Genomic DNA, 17,462 nt, shown 5'->3' on the forward strand with positions numbered 1-17,462 from the left:
TTTCTAGGTGGTTACCAGTTATTGAGTCAGCATGAAACACATATACGACATACGAAGTACACATGAAGTAGTGGGATAACCCGCACAGATGTCACCGTGACCGAAAATGGGGTGTACCATTTTAGTAAGGAAGCCCAGGGAAAGTGGTTTTGGGGTGATTAATTATTAAGACTGTACTTTGGGATAGCTTAAGTTTAAGGTGGCGATTTACCAAATTTGACAGTATAACATATAGGTGGATATAATATCTGGAGTAGAAATTGGACATCGCTATTACAAGGTACAAGTTAGAAAAATTGTTGAAGGCAGAGGATTAGAGGAGGTTGCCCAGGGAGTTGTTAAGAAAAGAAGGGGAGCCCAGGACCAAGCGTTGTCAACCACGGCACCACAGGTGGCAGGAAGGTGAGGAGAACCACGCACAGTGTGGAAAGGGGCAGTCCATGGCATGGGAGGAGAATCTGGAGAACGTGTGTCCTCGAGGCCAGTGGAGCCCGGGGTTTCAGGGTGCAGTTGCTTACGCTAAATCATCCTGAAGCAATGGCCCATACACGGACTCCATTTTCGCTGAAACTAGGACACGTGCAAAACTCCAGAGTGCAAAACACAAGCCTTTAGAAACTGCACATTGTCAAGTAGGGCTGCATATACCAGGAAGTGGGGTGGGGATGCCAGGGTTTTTGATCTAAGAAGGAGCCAGAAAGAGGTTTTCCAATGATGGTGGGCACAGCCTGGGTTGCAGAGCTTAAACCCTTTAGGCCAGCAGGGAGAGGTAGCCCAGTGTGGAGGATTGGAGCTCTCTGTACCTGTTATGGTTGTGAGAAGCCAAGCATGCTGGGTTTAATTAGGAATTAGCCGAAAGCGGTCTCTGGCTGGCCTGGAGAAGGAGAGATGATGCCTTTGAAAAACCCCACGGATGCCCAGGGAAAGGTGAAAAAGCAAAGAAATGTGGGAACAAATCCTTGTTCCTAAGCAGCATCCCTGCTGAGATGACAGAAGAATGGCTCTGTACTGCATCCTGAAGTGGCGGATCCAGGAAGACCTTGTCGTCTTCAAAGCTGAGTGATGAGAAAAGGCCCAGCACAAGTGACCTACAGTTATTGTGAGAGAAAGCGGGAAATGGAACAGGAACACAAATGGCAGATGAAGAGAAGTCAGCTGAACACTAAGACTAGGGAATAGGTGAATATTGTGACCAATGGTTTCCTCATGGATTCAAAAAGGAAAAAAAAAAACGATAAAAAAGCAAAACCAACAAATAAATAAAACCATGATCTGACATTAGAGAATCTGTTGGTGTAACTTGTTACATTATTTCATTAGAAAGAAAAATCATATACTTACCATAATCATACCCATTTTAACTCTGTAAAATTCTTATCCTACACGATGGAAAGAAACTTCTCCATTTTTACATGAACATTCCGTAAGAAATGCTTAGGTGTGGTTCATACATATGGTTACTTTGTCTCATTTTAGATGTCCAGACTGCAGGTGACCTGATGGAGACTGGCCAGGAGTATCAGAGCAGACTTTTGTGGCAAGTTGGATTGGCCAACTATGAAACGTCAACGAAGGAGAGAACCAGTTTGGGAAAAACACTTAATTTGAGTGCAGCCGACGTTTCAAAACTGATTGTAAATAACGGAAGCTACTCAGGAGTGAAGCCAGAGTTGTGTAATGTGTGTCAGAACACGTTTCTCCCTGGTGAGCCTGGTGGGATGCGTGTTGGAGAGAATGCCGAGGAATGTCATACAACTGGGAGCCCCCTCAGGTGTGCCGAGTGTCCTAGTTGTCATCTGAGGAATCAGACTTTGCGGCAGCCTCTTGAATTTAGTGGGCAAGGGAAAGACTTCAACAAGGGGGCAACACTCTGTACCTATAGGAGAGCTCACATGGGAGAGACTGCCTGTAGGTATAATGAACATCGGGAAGCCTGTGGTAAGTCAGCTGTCACTGCCCAAGAGAGAACTCACATAGGGGAGAATCACTGTGGATGTAACAAATGGAGGAACACCTTTTGTGAGAAACCAACACAGTTGAATCTTGGTCTAGCCGATTTCGAGGAGCAACGCCATAAACATGATCAAAGTGGGGGTAATTTCAGCAAGAAATCACACCTCGCTCAGCTTTCGAGAACTCCGTTAGAAGAGAAAACTTTTGAATGTGATGTATGTGCTAAAACTTTCTACAAGAGGTCTAATCTCAGTAAACATCGGAAAATACACACAGGAGAGAAACCCTATAAATGTAGCGAGTGTGAGAAGACCTTCATTAGTAAAACAGTTCTTACAGTACATCGGAGAACTCATACAGGGGAGAAGCCCTATGCATGTGTCGAATGTGAGAAATCTTTCTGCCATAAGTCACACCTGACTGTTCATCAGAGAATCCACACAGGGGAAAAACCGTATGAATGTTATGAATGTGGGAAATCCTTCCCTGTGAAAACAAAACTCACCGTACATCTGAGAACACACACAGGGGAGAAGCCCTATGAATGTAATGAATGTAGGAAATCCTTTTACCAGAAGTCAGCCCTCACCATACATCAGAAGATTCACAATAGGGAGACACATCATGAATGCAATGACTGTGGTAAGACATTCCATAAGAAGTCAGTTCTCACTGCACATCAGAGAACTCATACAGGAGAGAGACCTTATGAATGTAAACAATGTGGGAAATGCTTTGGCCATCGCCCAGCTCTCACTGTACATCAGAGAACTCACACAAGAGACAAACCTTATAAATGTAACGAATGTGGGAAATCCTTTTGTGTGAAGCCAAAACTCACTGTGCATCTGAGACTTCACACAGGTGAGAAGCCCTTTGAATGTAAGGAGTGTGGGAAAACTTTCTACCAGAAGTCCAAACTCACTGTACACCAGAGAACTCACACTGGTGAGAAACCTTATGAATGTAATGAATGTCGGAAAACCTTTTGTGAGAAGTCAACCCTCAATAGGCATCAGAGAACTCACAGGGGAGAGAAACCTTATGGATGTAAAGAATGTAGGAAAACTTTCTACCAGAAATCAGCCCTCACTGTTCATCAGAGAACTCACACAGGAGAGAAACCCTATGAATGTAATGATTGTGGAAAAACCTTCTGTCAGAAATCACACCTCAGCAAACATTTGAGAACTCACACAGGGGAGAAGTCATGTGTGGCAGAGACTGGCTGTATGTATACCAAAACTCACTTTCTCTTTGTGTTGGGCACACAGTTAGCCTACATTTCTCAGCCTCCCTTTGTTGTGGGCGGGACCATGTAACTGAGTTCTGGCCAAGAGAATATGAACACACATGATGAACAGTACTTCTAAGCCTGGCCACAAAAAAACCAAAAACAACATGCATTTGCTGAGTTTTTTTATTCCCTGTGCTCCTGAAGTGCAGATGACACACAGGTTTGTCTTCAAAGCCATAGAGTGAAGATTGCAACCATGACCTCAGGCAGAAAGAATTGATTGTGGAGGGCAGAAATCTTTCCATCTCTACTTCAGAAATCCTCACTTGTACTTTACCTGAGTGAGAACCCTTCTATGTGTGACCTGACTACAGCACTACCAATCCATTGTAGCCAGTTCACTTTATGAATTTGTGAATTTGTGGCAGGCTTCTGTTGAAGTTACCAGTCCTTGTGTAGGAAACTCACAGAGGAAAGAACCTGTGTTTTCATCTTTCAACCCTAAGTCAGAAATCATAGGAAGAAATAATGCAGTAAATGTAGGAATACCTTTATTGGTCAGAGATAGCTCATTGAACAGTGAGAATAAAGTAAAACCTGATAAATACCTATTGTGTCCAAATTTTCAACTGAATGTCTGACTTTGTGTCTATCAGAGAATTTCTCATTAAGGGAAAACTATCAGGTTAGGTAATGTGGATGAAAATTTCAGATAGAAATGGTACTGTATTGAAAAAAATTTTTGAACTAGACGACCATTGGTTCTCTGCTGCGGGTGATTTTGCCTACAAGGGGATATTTGGCAACACTAATGGTACTAGCATGGTGTCAATTCTGCCTTTTTCTATACAAGGTAGTTATAGGGCCCATGAAGATTCTAAGGGGTAGAGAAATAGGCTCCACCTTTCGATGTAAGAGCACCTTAAATAGTATGTGGGATGGGACATAGTAGTGTGGCCGTCTTTAGAAAATGCAATAGGACACTGTCCACTTTATGACCACCGAGTTCACATTGCTCACACATGTAATCTGTACTATACAATTAAAGGACCTCAGTTTATAAAGCTGTTTAGCTCAAAATGTAGGACCTCATCATCTGTATCTGGTCTACATGCACATAGTCTTTTTGGACACAGTCCCTTGTCTGTGACTTAGTCTGAAAGCCTAGGACCTGATGTGACTAGTTATGTGCCCTGCACACACTCAACACACAATGGTAGCACAGAGATGAGGGATTCACCGATGGTCCATTAAAGGGAGAGGAACTGGGAGGCACTTAGCCTCCCATACACAGAAACTGAAATCTGGCAGGGCACACCATCAGTTCCTTAATTAGGATGCAGCGATTCTGGGAATGACGTTAGGGCTCTGGATTCTGCACTCCGTCACCTCTCTTCTGCATGACCTAGCCTGATTTATTTATTCATTTTGCTGTCTAGTTTCTTCAGTTCTGGTTCCTGCCCAGAGGGCTCTTCTCATTTGAACTGTTTCTAAAACTTGTGTTTCAAATTGATTTCATGCCTTTAAGAAAGTTTTTGGATTTCTGATAAATTATAATGTAGTCCACTAGGTGAAAGCCACCCCTATATTTCTGGAACAGGATCCACTCCACCTCGAACTGAGAGATGTGGGGACAGTGCTACTATTTATCATCTGTCGTAAGGGTTTACAAGGCACACTCTTTAGAGTCTCAAGAAAAGGGTCTTAGAGCAACACCCTTGGTCTGAGATTCGCTCTGGTGCTCCATTTTGCCGGTAGCATCCTGATTGTGACCTGTAGCCTGCATTCATTTCATACTTCAGGGATCTTTATTTCTGACTGGAGACGCTGGGAAGGAGGAACAGTTTTATTTTCACACCTAGGTAGTCCTGGCCCCTTGGTGTTTTGTCTAGATTGTTCTCTAAAACTGAACGATTTCTTTTAGCTCCTCTGTCTCTACCTATACCTATGGTAAGTGACTCTACCAGCTATGGATTTTTTTCTTTTTGTCTCAGCTAGAAACCCACCCTTGGTGGCTCTACTATGTGATGCTGGGACTACATTTCTCTTATTCCAGCTGACACAATCTCTGGGTTTCCAAAGAAAGGGCCTGGAGGGAGATTGCAAGGCAGAGCAGGAAGGAGGATCTTCTTCCTTGGCAGATATCCGTGTGGTTGTGAGCAGGGGTGGGGAAGGTTCTGGTCCTGTTTCTCTGTCTAGAACTTTAGTACAGTGAATAGTATTTGAACATACCCTAAAGTGCTTTAAACATTTCACTGGTAAGTATTAAAGAAGGTACCTTCTATTCCTAGATTTTACACTTTTTAAATTTAAATAGGTGTTGGATTTTGTCAAAGGCCTTTTGTGCTTCTGTTGAAGTAAGCATGTGTCTATTTAATTAAAAAATTTTTTTAATCTTTATTTTTGAGAGAGGGAGACAGACAGAAGGAGAGCAGGGGAGAAATAGAGAGAGAGGGAGACCCAGAATCCAAAGCAGGCTCCAGGCTCTGAACCGTCAGCACAGAGCCCGATGTAGGGCTCGAGCCCACGAACCATGAGATCATGACCTGAACCGAAGCTGGACACTTAACCGACTGAGCCATCCAGGCGCCCCTCATGTGTCTTTTTTTATTGTGAATCACCTGAAGCTGCAAACTTAGCTGAACTGCTGCTATTCAAGGTGATTATTTCCATTGCTACTCAGGGGAATGTACTAATTTCCAGGCAATGCAGGAGTTGTTCTGATAAGGTGTAACCAATTCATTTATGACACAGGTCTGATTAACTCCATGTCAGAAAACTGGGAGATTTATGCCTGGTGTCTCTAACTGACGGAGTAATTTCCCACCATGTCACATTCCCCTGTTCTTCCACAGAAACAGTACTCTCCAGGGAGCCTGTCTGGACCTCTCTGCAATCCCACCACGTTACTGTCCTACCTGGATGTGGGAGTCTTTCAAGACAAGGAATCTCTTCCTACTTCATTCACCGTATTTTGGCTCAGGAGCACTGCTGCCCTTTATTGGGTGAGTGCATTTTCATGGAGTCTTAGGTGATTGACTCCCAGCACACAGGATTTCTAAGACACTATGTTCTTGTGACAGGTGTCGGTTACATATTTTGTGCCCAGGAAGGCACAAACTACACTTGGCCTCCAATTATGTTTTTTTTTTTTTTTTTTTTTTCTCAGCTAATCAGTGGAGACTGTGGGCAAGGGACTGACTGGATGAGAACCCCTAGCACCTCCATCCCCACTGTTGAGATTTCTGGGATTCGGTTTACTTCAGGCCTGAATAAGGAATTAAAGAAACAATCACACTGTGGCTTTGCAGACCTGCATCCTTCTGCCTGGGAACCCAGTACAGTGTGTTAAGTCCTAGAAAGGAGCAGACCAGAGACTATGAGGGTAGGGAGTCCTGCTGTGGCCCTCTGGCTGAGGCCAAGGCTTTACACAGTCTCAGGGGCCAGACAAGCCCTACCCCCTCTGCATAAACTCAGCTGAGGCAGTTGTACTGAAATAGTGCCTTTATTTCCTGAAGTTCATGGAATATGCTCCAAGGCAAAGAGAGTCCTGGCCTAGGAGGGCATAGTATGGCCTTGCTTGGTGGGCAGCCCTGGGTCTTTCTCCTTGCTGACTCCTAGGAGCTTAGGATTGGCCTGTGGGAGGTCAGAGTCTGAGGAGGGAAATGTCCATGTATCCCTGTGCCCACACCCTCCCTGGGACCTGCCTCTTCCCACTCCACACTGCCAGCCCCTGCATTTCTGTCTTCTTTGTGCCCTGTGGGAGCACCCTTCCCCAAAGACCATCCTCTGAGGACTCTCGATCCCCTTCTTTGCCTTCCTGCACCCAGCTCCTTGCATGAGCTATTTCTGCTCCCTGCCACCCAACCCAGGGCTCACAAGTTCTCCTGGGCCAGCCCCTTCATCTTGTTTGCTTTGGGCTTGAGCAGGGATCTGCACCCCAAGCGTTTCCAGCTCTTCCTTAAGCCTGGACAGACAGAGGTAGGGTAGGAGTGTGGGGAGGGGGAAGGGGAGGAGAAAGGACAAGAGGCTGTGAAGAGACCAGGAGACAGGCTGAAAAGGGAGCAGAGATGCCTCAGCCACCTTCCCCTAGAGGACTGGGGGGAGGGCCTCCACACGCACCTCTGCCTCTTTTGCTGTAGCTGCTGGCACTTCTGCTGTAGCTGTTCATGGTGCTGGGCAGCAGCCTCTAGGAGCTCCTGGGCCTTCCTGTTCTCCTCTTCAAACATATGTCTGAGGGGGTTGGGCATCAGCACTGGCATCTCCCTCCCTCCACCCCAGTCCCTGTCCCTGTCCTGCTCGTCTTACACTGCAGCTGCTGCCTCCTGGCTGCGGAGAAAGAGCCCCTCAGCAGTGGTCGAGCAACCGTCAGCCCCAAACTGGGAACACAGACGATGCTTCACGTCCTCCAGCTTTGCTTCCACGAGCTTCTCTGCGGCAGGAAGGGACAGATAAGCAGGGCAGTGCAAGGCAAATCAGGGCCTCCCCAATCTCCAGGCCTCACCTTCCCTGAGCAATTGCTCCTTGCTGCTGTCCAGGGCGCCAATCTCCTGGGCCATCTGCTCTGGTCTCTGAGTAGGTAGAAAGGAGGCCTGTGCATGTGTTTCGGCCTACCCCCATGCACCTCAGACAAGCCTACCTGGATCTGGTCTTTACTCAGCCTGCCTCCCTTCCTACTACTCGGGCCCTCTGGGCACACAGGGCACGTTCCAGCCTCAGGGCCTTTGTACTGGCCATCCTCTCCACCTGGAACTGTCTCACCCCAGACACCTGTGATGCTGTGCTTGAGAGGCTCACGAGGTGGTTAACGTTCGGTAATCTTGGAAGCTTTGACGTGAGGCAAGCATTTATTACAGGGGATCCTAAAAGCATCACTAACCAGAAGTGTTCCCTGGAGAATCATTTACTAGCCCTGCATTGCCGTTTCTCTTCCCCTTATGTGGCCTCTTCAATGAACCTCTCTCTCTATCCCAACGTCTGTTCTCTCTGCCCCTTTCACTTGGTATCTAGGATCCCCAAGGGGCAAACACCAGTCTGCTTGGTTCCCCGCTGTCTGCCCTGTGGCAGTCATGGCTGCAAACACATTCATGGATCTTCTCTATGGATAACCTTTCCTGACTTCATCAGGGCTCCTCCTGGTCACTGCAGGGCCCTGGGGGAGCAGCAGAGAGGGCGGGCAGGACCAGTGAAGAGGATGACACCGGGTGGCAGTGAGGGTGGGGATAAAGCACTGAGTTGAGGGCCATTTTGACGTTACGCCACCAAGGCTGGCTCAAAAGCCAGTGAGAGGAAGGAGGCCTGCGGCGTGACCTTCAGTTTGGGGCCAGGGACTCTTAGGGAAGATGTGTAAGGTGGGAGGAATGGCTGTGAGTGACTCACGTGGAACTCCCAGAGGTCCTTGTGCTGGCCCATCAGATCCTCCAGCTGTTCCTCAAAATCCAACCTGGGGGCCGGCCACACAAGATGAGGGACCATTGGCTGAGACACCCCTCCCCAGCCAGGCCCAGGCCAGGGGTCTTCATGTACAGACCATGGGAGGCTTGCCCATGTTCTTTGCTTGGCAGGGAGCACCTTCCCCACCTTGACCTTCCAAACCTCAGGTCAGCCAGCTCCTCTTATAACCCCCATCCCTGATATTACCTGCACCTACAACCCATCCTCGCACACTGCCCCCTCACCCCCCACCTGATTGGAGCACTGGGCTTCACCTCAGTTGCCTCTGTTTGTTCTTCTCGTCCTCGATCTGGGAGTTCAGGGCAGAAATTCGCTCCTTGCACTCCTGCAGCATGGTCTGCTTCCTGCGAAGAGGCAAAGCAGCCCTCAGTCATGTTCTCTGAATGTCTCCCCAGGATGGGGCTGGGTGGGGCTTCTGCCTCCTCTTGGGGTGTGTTGTAGCCTTCTAAATTGAGGTCCTTCTCTAGTAACTTCATGGGTTGGGGCATGAGCATGTGCCCCCTGGGAATAGTGTAGTCACCGGGGCATGGTCAACTGCGAACACACACACACACACACACACACACACACACACACACACACACATCTCATCCCAATTTCCCCACACAGTTCCAGTCTTGGTATGCCAGGGCTCAGTGACTCTGGTCACAAAATTAGCTAAACCAATGTTCAGGAAGTGGAGAGGTGGATTCACAAATTCTGAGGTGGATGGAAGGGTCCCGATGAATAGAGAGAGACGGAATGGCTTGATGCCTCAATGAAGGGACAGATGAGTGGACAGACAGCCAAGGGGCCTATTTTGGGAAGAGTGACAGGCACAGAAGAAAAAACAGCCAAAGGAATTTGGTATTCTAGCAAACGAATGATTATCCCAGTGAGTGAGAGTGTTCTTAACACTACTGCCTACTGTTGGGTCCAAGGTGGGAAGACACGCATCTGACCTCTCCATTTTAAAAACGGAGGAAATGAGAGCTCTGGGTCCATGACTGAGTTTCCCTCTTTCTCTACTCCCCCACAATGAAGGGGAAAGAAGAGCAAGGCCCAGCTGGAAGGTCTTACCTCTGTGCCTCACTTTCCTTCTCTTGGCAGTGGAGTCTGAGGATCCTTAGGGTCTCTGCAGGGATAGGAACCAAGGGCCCCAGGAGAACCCGTTAAAGCATCAGGCCTGGGCATAGTTAATATGGTCAGATCACGTGGAGTCTCGTGGACACCTGATTGGGCTTTGTAATTTGCTTCAAGTCTGGTGGAAGCCACAGGAGGGATGCAAGAGGATTCAGGTTTCAAAAGGATTCAGCTGCTGTGGAGAGACTGTCACACTGCCTCTGCAGGGTGACAAAGGCAAAAGCCTGGACACAGAATAACTACAATTACCTTGCTTTTTGTTCAAGGTCTCTTTCAGACGTACTTCCTCTCCACTCACTGGAAAACACAGTAACATGTTCAGGCATCAGGTACCACCCACTGCACCCTCAGAGAGCATACCTGCCCACAGTCACACAGGCGGTTTGGGTCAACTGTACCCCAGTCCCAACTGTGGACCCCTTGAGTTGAGCCCCCTCCCATCTTGTGCACACACTCCCTGATGTGGCAGCAAAGGGCCCTGATGTTGATAAAGGGTTGACTGTGAGGGTCCTGCAGAATGCCAGTGCACTTTACATGGACGGGAGAGAAAGACACATCATCTGAACTGGGATATGGGCTATGAAGAAACACATCAAGCAGTAAGGGGAATGTGATCAGGTGGGGACAAGGTGCTGTCTTTAGATGGGATGACCAGGGTAGGTTTCTCTAAGAAGGGGACATTCAAGCTAAGAGCTGATGGTGATGATGTATGGCAATAGAAACCAGTGGTATCTGGGGCAGAAGAGTCTAGCAAAGGCCCTGAGGTGGGAGTATGCTTGGACAGTAGAGAGTGGGAGACTGGTAGGACCTGATGCCGCAGAGGGGGCAGGAGCCCTTGGCCGCAGCAAGAATGCTAAGGGTCCAGAATATTGAGTTCAGGAAGGCATGACACTGGGGACCTCTGGGTGACCGAACCCTGCATGCTTACGTGAGTCCATTTCCTTCTGCAGGGCCTCCCAAACAGTCCGGGCCTCTCCCAGCTCCTCACTGGCTTTCTTTTTTGCTGTGCCAAAAAAACCAAAACAAAACAAAACAAGAAACAGACGTGTAAGTGCAACATCCAACTACACCATTCCTTGCAAATAGTGACATTTCACATTTGTCTTCAAGCAAACTGGGGAGGGGGTGGGGAGGACACATTTTACAGGGCAAGAAATGAGGCTTCCAGAGCCCAAGCCCTTCTTGTTGGTCTCAGTTGGCAGCAGGGCCAGGTTCACGGACATGTGACTACAGCAGTTGCCTTTAGAAAAACCCACCCTTGGTTTGACCTGCTGCTGTGGTCCTGAAATACATACTTAGTAATCCTGTAACCAGGGGCCCTGCAAATCATGTAGCTTGTCCCTGAGCTCACCTTGCTGAACCTCATTAATCCGATTAATCAGGACCTCAACCCTGGGCTCTAGGCTTCCCGCTGTAGGGAGGAAAGGAGGTTGAATGGAGATGACAGGGCAGGCAGAGGGAGTTGGGGGCCCTACAGGGACTCTCATTCTGGGTAGAGGATACAAGGGAAAAAACAGAGATACTGAGTCAGGCTGTAGTCATCGCAGTCAAGAAAAATAGAGGGGCAAGGAATTAATTAAAGCGCGAAGGAGTGGGGCATGCTCTTCAGATATGGGAAGACCTCTTGAAGGCCTTAAATCAAGGGGAGGGCAGTTCCCGGGTGGGGTGGTAGGTAGTCAGTGAAAAGGCCTTCCCTGAAGTGGGAACATGGCTAGAAGAAGCCATGTGAGCAAGCAGAGAGCAGCAGAGGTAAGGTGGAGGGAAAGGAGGTGAAGGTCAAAACCTGGATTTAACTGAGTGTGGTGGGGACCACATGGGTGGCTAGCAAGGGGGCTTGGGGGAAATGTTTTGCCTTCTATCCCCTTATACTTTAATTTCAAATCCTTGGGCTGTATTTTTACTTCAAAGAAGTTTTAAAAAGTAGGAAAGAGCCAATGGGTTAATTTCCAAAGGTTGTGAATTGTGAGTCCTGGAACTTAATCCACTTCCGCCTTTTCCCAAAGCTCAGGCTGTGCCTCAGTTACAGAGAAGACATGTGACCTTTCTGCAACTTCTTCATCATTTCCATCAAGTCTTCAATTTTCTGTGAGGACTTGGCCTGCCCTGTGGAGACACAACCAAACATTTCACAATCCCAAAGGAGAGGGCCCAAGGAAGGGTCCAATAACTTTGGTATGGGACTGAGGGGGGCTCAGATCTCCAGCCAGAGTGGTGCTCTTGCCCCTTGTCTTGAGGGAGACACTGAATTCGAGAGGAGTCAGGCTATTTCATGGTCAACTTTTCCTAAAGCGTGAAATCATACCACAGAGTTTCCCTTAATAAAACTCAGGGCAAGGGGAGGGGTGAACTTTCACTGCCTGTAGTATTCAAGACTGGGTCAAACCTCATGATGTAATAATGAAAGGAAAAGAAAGGAGGGGCAAAAAACAAAACAAAACTGGAAACAAGGGGTCAAAAGTCACTGTAACTGGCAGATGGCTAATTAACTAGAAAGTTCTAGAGTCTTATTAAAAAAACCCACAATGAATAGTAAGAAAATTTAATAAGACACCATGTCATTTGCACATAAATACAAAGAGCTATTCTATATAATCAATTACTCTGAAGCCTGTCAGTAGAATATTTTGTATTCACCTGTTTATAACCAATATAGGCAGTTATTTTTAATTCCTTAATGAACTAGTAGATGTTGGCAATTATTAATGGTACTAACGTCACAAGAGAGATAAATGGACACTATGAGCCACTTGATGTAAAAATACAACATAGGATTCTTGCCAAAAAAGAAGTCAGAGTAATGCCTTTTAATTCTCTTAATCTAAATACTAATTTAGGGAAAATACAGGAACACAGGACACACGGGGATGCAATTAGCAACATCCAGACCAGGAACTTTACAGGAAAAAATCAGGATTTTTAACAAATTTTTTTTGGGGGGGGGGAGGAAAAAAGGAAGATCCTTACAGATGAAAGGGGATTAAAAAGACATATACTCAATACTCAAAAACGGACTGTATTTAGATCCTGATTCGACAAGTGCACTTTAAAAAATAGTGGTGACATAATCAGAGAAATTTGAAAACTGGGTTTTTGGTGAAACAGGAACTATTGTAGCTGTTATTCAGACAGGACAGTACTACTGTGGTTAGTTTTCTGGAAAGAGTACAGTACTATATTTTAGAGATGTTAGAGATACATATGGAAATATTTATGGATGATATGCTATGATGCCTGTGCTGCTTCAAAACGAAATAGTGGAGTGGGTGAGGATAAAAAGGAAACAAGGTTGGCCAAAAGCTTATAACCATCAAAGTGGAAAAGATGGGCTCATGGGGGTAATTTTATACTTTGTTTTTGCCTTTTGTATATGCTTAAAGTTTTCCATAATAAAAAGTTTTTAAAAAGCAACCAGTCAGGGGTGCCTGGTTGGCACATAGAGCATGTGACTCTTGCTCTCAGGGTTACAATTTTGAGCCCTATGTTGGGTGCAGAGAGTACTTAGAATAAAATCTTTTAAAAAAAGCAATGAGTCAATATAAAGAAGGTAAACAATCACTGCTTTCAAAGAGTGGAAGAAAGGAGGGGACAGTTAAGCAAAAATTTTACAAATGGCCCATAAATATTTGACAAGATATACAATATCAGTCATGATTAATGAGATGAAAACAGCATATCGTACCTATCTGGTTGGTAAAGATGAGTAAGTCTGACAATGGCCAGTGAGATGATGTGGGGAAATTCACATACAGATAGGCTGGAAACTGATGTGACCTTTCAGAGGACAGTTTTACTACATCAGCATTTTGAAGACATAATTCCAGTTCTAAGAATTTATGTATAAGACATGCTCATCTAAGTATGCAAAAGGCATGTTAAAAGACACGGAAGCAGTATTTGTCATGTCAAAAGTGGGAAACAACGTGGATGCCCATCAGCCGAAAAGTACGATCCATCCCCACAACAAAATACTGTGCAGCCATTGAAAAGGAGGTAGATTCATTATGCATTAAACATGGAAGGAGACCCTAGACAGATGAAAAGTCAGTAAAAAATTGTGCATATAGACTCCCATATGGCTACAAGAAGAGGTGAAATATATGCCAGTCTACAAACATATGCATACTACGTCCAGATAATTTGTGGCCAGAATCACCAAAATATTCTCAGCAGTAGTTACCTCTGGAGGGTAGGACTAGGAAGGAGGATGTTTGTCTTTCACCATACACACTTCTGCATATGGCTGTATTTTTTAAAGCTAACTGGCCCAAGTGACCCCAAATTGATCTTTACAGTTTGTTTGGGCAACCAATTCCCCAGGTATTATTAATAGCCTAGGCAGTGAGCTGCCCTGTTTTTACCCTCTGTTGCCTATGTAGTGCCCGCCATAAGGCAAAGCACAGCCTGGCAAGAAACACCTGTTGAATTAACAAAAAATCCGATCCCCCATTTGCTAACATTTCTGAACCTTGAGACTGAGTTGCAGACACAAGGCCTCATTACCCCAGAAGTCCCCGGTGTGAAGCGCAAAGGGCAAGGACACTCTCCTATGTAGTAAGCACCGTACAACGCATGTTGAAATACTCTGGTCTGATGTGACGGTGCCAGGAGATGGGGCTTTGGGGAGGTGATTGGGTCATGATGGCAGAGTCCTGACGAATGGGAGCAGTGCCTTTATAAAAGCGACCCCAGACAACTCCCCAGCCCTCCCCCCTCCCCCCCCCCCCCCCCCCCCCGTGAGGATGCAGCCAGAGGATGGTCACGCAGGCACCGAGAGCTGGTCCTCACCAGACGCCCTATCTGCCGATGCCTTGGTCCCAGACTTCCAGCCTCCGGAGGCAGGAGAAGCAAAGTTCAGTGGTCACGGGGCGATCCAGGTTAGGGTACTGCATTATAGCAGCGCAAGCTCAGCCATTGGTGAAGTGACTAAACCACCCACGTGGACTAGCTTATGGGAGGCACCTGAAACAGCCACACCGGAAGGCTCCTTTGGCGCAGCCTTGGCCATCGGAGGCGTTTAATACAAGGGGTGCATATGCATCCGTCCCATTTTCCTCTTCGTGCCTGGCTGCCACGCTCTGCTCCAGGCGAGCCTTGCGTGCGAAGGTTCGCTACTCACACCTCTCCTCTGTGGGACAGACACCCCGGAGCCGCGCCGGGTCCCAAGGCTGCACCAGTGTAGGTGGGTCTGAAGGGAGCGAGGGCAGGCTCAGCCCCTCGAGGGAGGGGAGTGTTCCAGGAGCGCACCGCGGGGCCGGGTGGCGCCACCCCTGCCCGTGGAGCTGGGAGCTCACTCAGGTCGGCGTCAGGGAGAAAAACAACGTGGACGCCGCGTGCCGCCGGCCTGGACCCAACCTCGGAAAAGAATGCCCGGGTAAGAACCGTTCTGGGGCAGCAGGGACGCCCAGACGTGGCTGCGAGGACAGAGGAAGGGGGCTCACTCAGGAGCTGCGCGCAGAGAGCCGCTCGGCCCAACAGAAAGGGTGTCCCCGGGGCTACTTCACACAGCCGAGGCCGACCTGCCGGCGGTGACCCTGCGTTTCCTCGGCGGCGGGAGGAGCGGGGGTTGGGGGGCCGCCGCGTGTCCCCGCCCCACCTCCCAGGGGCGTCGGGGCCCAGCACTACCTCCTGCCTTCTCAGCTGGGTCCGTGGCTCCCACCCGCTCCGCGCTCGGAGGCCCCAGCCGCCCCGCCATTCCCTCCGCTCGTAGACTCCCTCCGTGTTGGCGCCTCGGTTGGGATTGGGCCAAACCTGCGCGGGGGCGGGGCGCCCCGCGGCACGCCTGCGCAGTGCGCTCCAGGCGCGGTGAGCCTCGAGCTGAGGCGGGGCTCAAAGGCTGAACACAGGTGCTAGTGCGCATGTTTAAAGTCTCTGGGGCCGCAAACTCAGAGTAGGGGAGGTGGAGGTGGGGGTGGGGGTACGTGGTCTTCCAGGCTTGCGATTGGCAGTTGAGGAGTCGGTGACTGCGCATGTGCAGACACCTCCAGCCGGGCCTCCCCGACTTTACCGAGCTTGCGGAGGTTAGGTGGAGAGCACCTTTGCCGTGTGTTGGGCCCAGGTTTGGATTCTTGTCTCTGCTGGTATTCCTTGCTGCACACCTGGGGGTGTAACCACAGGAATGTAACCTCTAACTAGGCAGCATGGAATTTCTTGGAGTCTAGAGTAGGAAATTTACTCCTAGATCCTCGGGAGAGCGAGCTTGTCTCAACACTGCATTTGTCAATAAGTTTCTTGTTTTTCGTCTTATTCATTCTCTGTGCCTGGAAAAAAGCTCTCCTTTGTTTAGTTCTGCGGAGCTCTCCTCTATTTGCTACACGGGGTGCTGCGTGATTTGTGAATCAGTTAGTAAAGCCAATTAGATACTTAAATTTACTTTTGTTAACACCTCCCCATAATAAGGGACAAGTGAAGTGGAGGAGAAACAGAAGTTTAATAACACGGATTCCTCCTGTATACATGGAAGAAACCCAGGGAAGCTGAGTAGGTCCCTGAAATGGCTTACCACCACCTTACCTGCTATTATGGGCTAAAGATAAAGACTTTGTTTTGAGGAGCAAACAAGGGAAATGAGGGTATGGTGGTAACGGTGTCTTTCCCATTGATAAAAGTTTCTGCAAATTTAGAGTCCTCCTTCTCTTCCTAGCACAAAAGGCAATTTTCCTTTTAAAGGTAAATGTTCCTTACCTAAAGACAACTTCTACTCAGTCCTCAGAGGTCCTTTTGTGTCTGCTGTTCGTTAAAATTAATCACACCTGTCAACCTTAAAAATAAAGCTACCGTTTATTTTACCGGCAAAAGACAGGTTTATTTGGGAACAGTAGAGAATTGCCTCTGTGACAAGCAAACTACCGCAAAAGCACCCGTGAGTCCTGAGAAGGAAGGAAGGAGAGGAGGTTCTTTTATAGAGGAGGCAGGGCGTGGGGAAGGGGGGCTGTTGTAAACTAAAAGTCTGTTGGCATAAACTGGGGGGCGGGGGGGGGGCTGGAAGAGTAGTGGCTTCTCATTGGCTGGGCAGTGAGTGTCTCTCATTGGCTGGGCTGTTGCTGGGGGAGGAAGAGGCCTTTCCTCCTGCTGGGATAGTGAAGTGTATCTACCTGCAAGGTGTCTCTTTTCCTGTTGCTAGAGTCTTAAGAGTGCCCCCTTCCAAACCTTAGGACTTAATTTCAGTGAGGTTTCTTATTATTAATTTTCCCAGGCTCAAACAATGCTTATCCCAAAGAGCCGTGCTCACTCCTCCTCCTGTGGAGTTGGCTTTGCATCCTCATGGACAGGACCCTCCTGGAAGGTGGTGCTGAGTCCTCAGCTTCAGGATAAGGTGGAGCTGTGGGAGGGAAAAGTGAGTAAGATGGAGTAGAGGCTTCCTATGTGTAGTGAATGGTGAAGAGTGTGGTCTTCGGAGGACCTGGTGGAGGAAAGGCTTGATGTGGAAACCTGAGTTTCTGTTTATTTTAGTGTGTGTGGTACGAGATTTTGTGTATGGTGTAACATACTGCCTTCTGTTGCTTGTGACTCATTTTCTCAGCAGTATTTGTTGAGGAGACTGTCCTCTCTGTGTAATTGACCATATGCTGCTGCAATGATCCTTGTATCTGGTTTCATCTCAACACTGTCAAGACTGTTTGTTTACTATAGCTTTGTACAGCTTTGTTCTTTCTCAAGATGGGTTTGGCTATTCAGGGCCCTCCGTGGTTTCATACAC

General features: G+C 47.8%; 2 protein-coding genes across 16 annotated transcripts in view; one reads left to right on the forward strand and one right to left on the reverse strand.

Moving 5' to 3' along the window:
* The window catches only part of LOC106987507 (zinc finger protein 883-like), a 45,212-nt gene extending 41,861 nt beyond the window's left edge, over positions 1-3,351 (forward strand). For 8 of the 9 annotated variants that reach the window (XM_015085799.3, XM_053206864.1, XM_053206865.1 and 5 more), the window contains one exon: positions 1,477-3,351. In XM_015085799.3, the coding sequence (XP_014941285.3) occupies positions 1,477-3,275 (1,799 nt within the window). In that variant the 3' untranslated portion in view covers positions 3,276-3,351. The remainder of the gene's footprint in view (positions 1-1,476) is intronic. The other variant, XM_053206869.1, reaches the window with a different exon arrangement.
* Positions 3,352-6,676: 3,325 nt separating this feature from the next.
* On the reverse strand, positions 6,677-16,588 carry SYCE1 (synaptonemal complex central element protein 1). Of its 7 annotated transcripts, none has more exons than XM_053206874.1 (13): positions 16,448-16,588; positions 11,806-11,869; positions 11,118-11,173; positions 10,695-10,769; positions 10,016-10,063; positions 9,704-9,758; positions 8,899-8,988; positions 8,570-8,633; positions 7,695-7,761; positions 7,499-7,622; positions 7,313-7,423; positions 7,070-7,220; positions 6,677-6,826 (listed from the first exon to the last, which is right to left on the reverse strand). In XM_053206874.1, the coding sequence occupies exons 2-13, from the start codon at positions 11,832-11,834 to the stop codon at positions 6,746-6,748; spliced, it is 951 nt and encodes a 316-aa protein (XP_053062849.1). In that variant the 5' UTR covers positions 11,835-11,869; positions 16,448-16,588; the 3' UTR covers positions 6,677-6,745. The 7 variants fall into 7 exon arrangements, with proteins under 7 accessions (XP_053062849.1, XP_053062848.1, XP_026919301.1 ...); XM_053206873.1 differs by having other exon boundaries at positions 11,118-11,177; positions 11,807-11,869; positions 16,448-16,585; XM_027063500.2 differs by lacking the exon at positions 16,448-16,588 and adding an exon at positions 15,389-15,543 and having other exon boundaries at positions 6,677-6,843; positions 7,070-7,157; positions 11,118-11,177; positions 11,807-11,869.
* Between the last annotated feature and the right edge of the window lie 874 nt (positions 16,589-17,462).

The sequence above is a fragment of the Acinonyx jubatus genome, chromosome D2, assembly GCF_027475565.1.
Source record: "Acinonyx jubatus isolate Ajub_Pintada_27869175 chromosome D2, VMU_Ajub_asm_v1.0, whole genome shotgun sequence".
Classification (NCBI taxonomy): Eukaryota; Metazoa; Chordata; class Mammalia; order Carnivora; family Felidae; genus Acinonyx; species Acinonyx jubatus.

Excerpts from the sequence above, each read along its gene's own strand:
- SYCE1 (XM_053206870.1), bottom strand. The coding sequence starts at position 15,458 with ATGGCGGGGCGGCTGGGGCCTCCGAGCGCGGAGCGGGTGGGAGCCACG. Across the intron at positions 10,770-11,117 it reads GATTAATGAGGTTCAGCAAG|CAAAAAAGAAAGCCAGTGAG; the intron begins GTGAGCTCAGGG and ends TTTTTGGCACAG. Across the intron at positions 7,623-7,694 it reads GGAGCAATTGCTCAGGGAAG|AGAAGCTCGTGGAAGCAAAG; the intron begins GTGAGGCCTGGA and ends TTCCTGCCGCAG.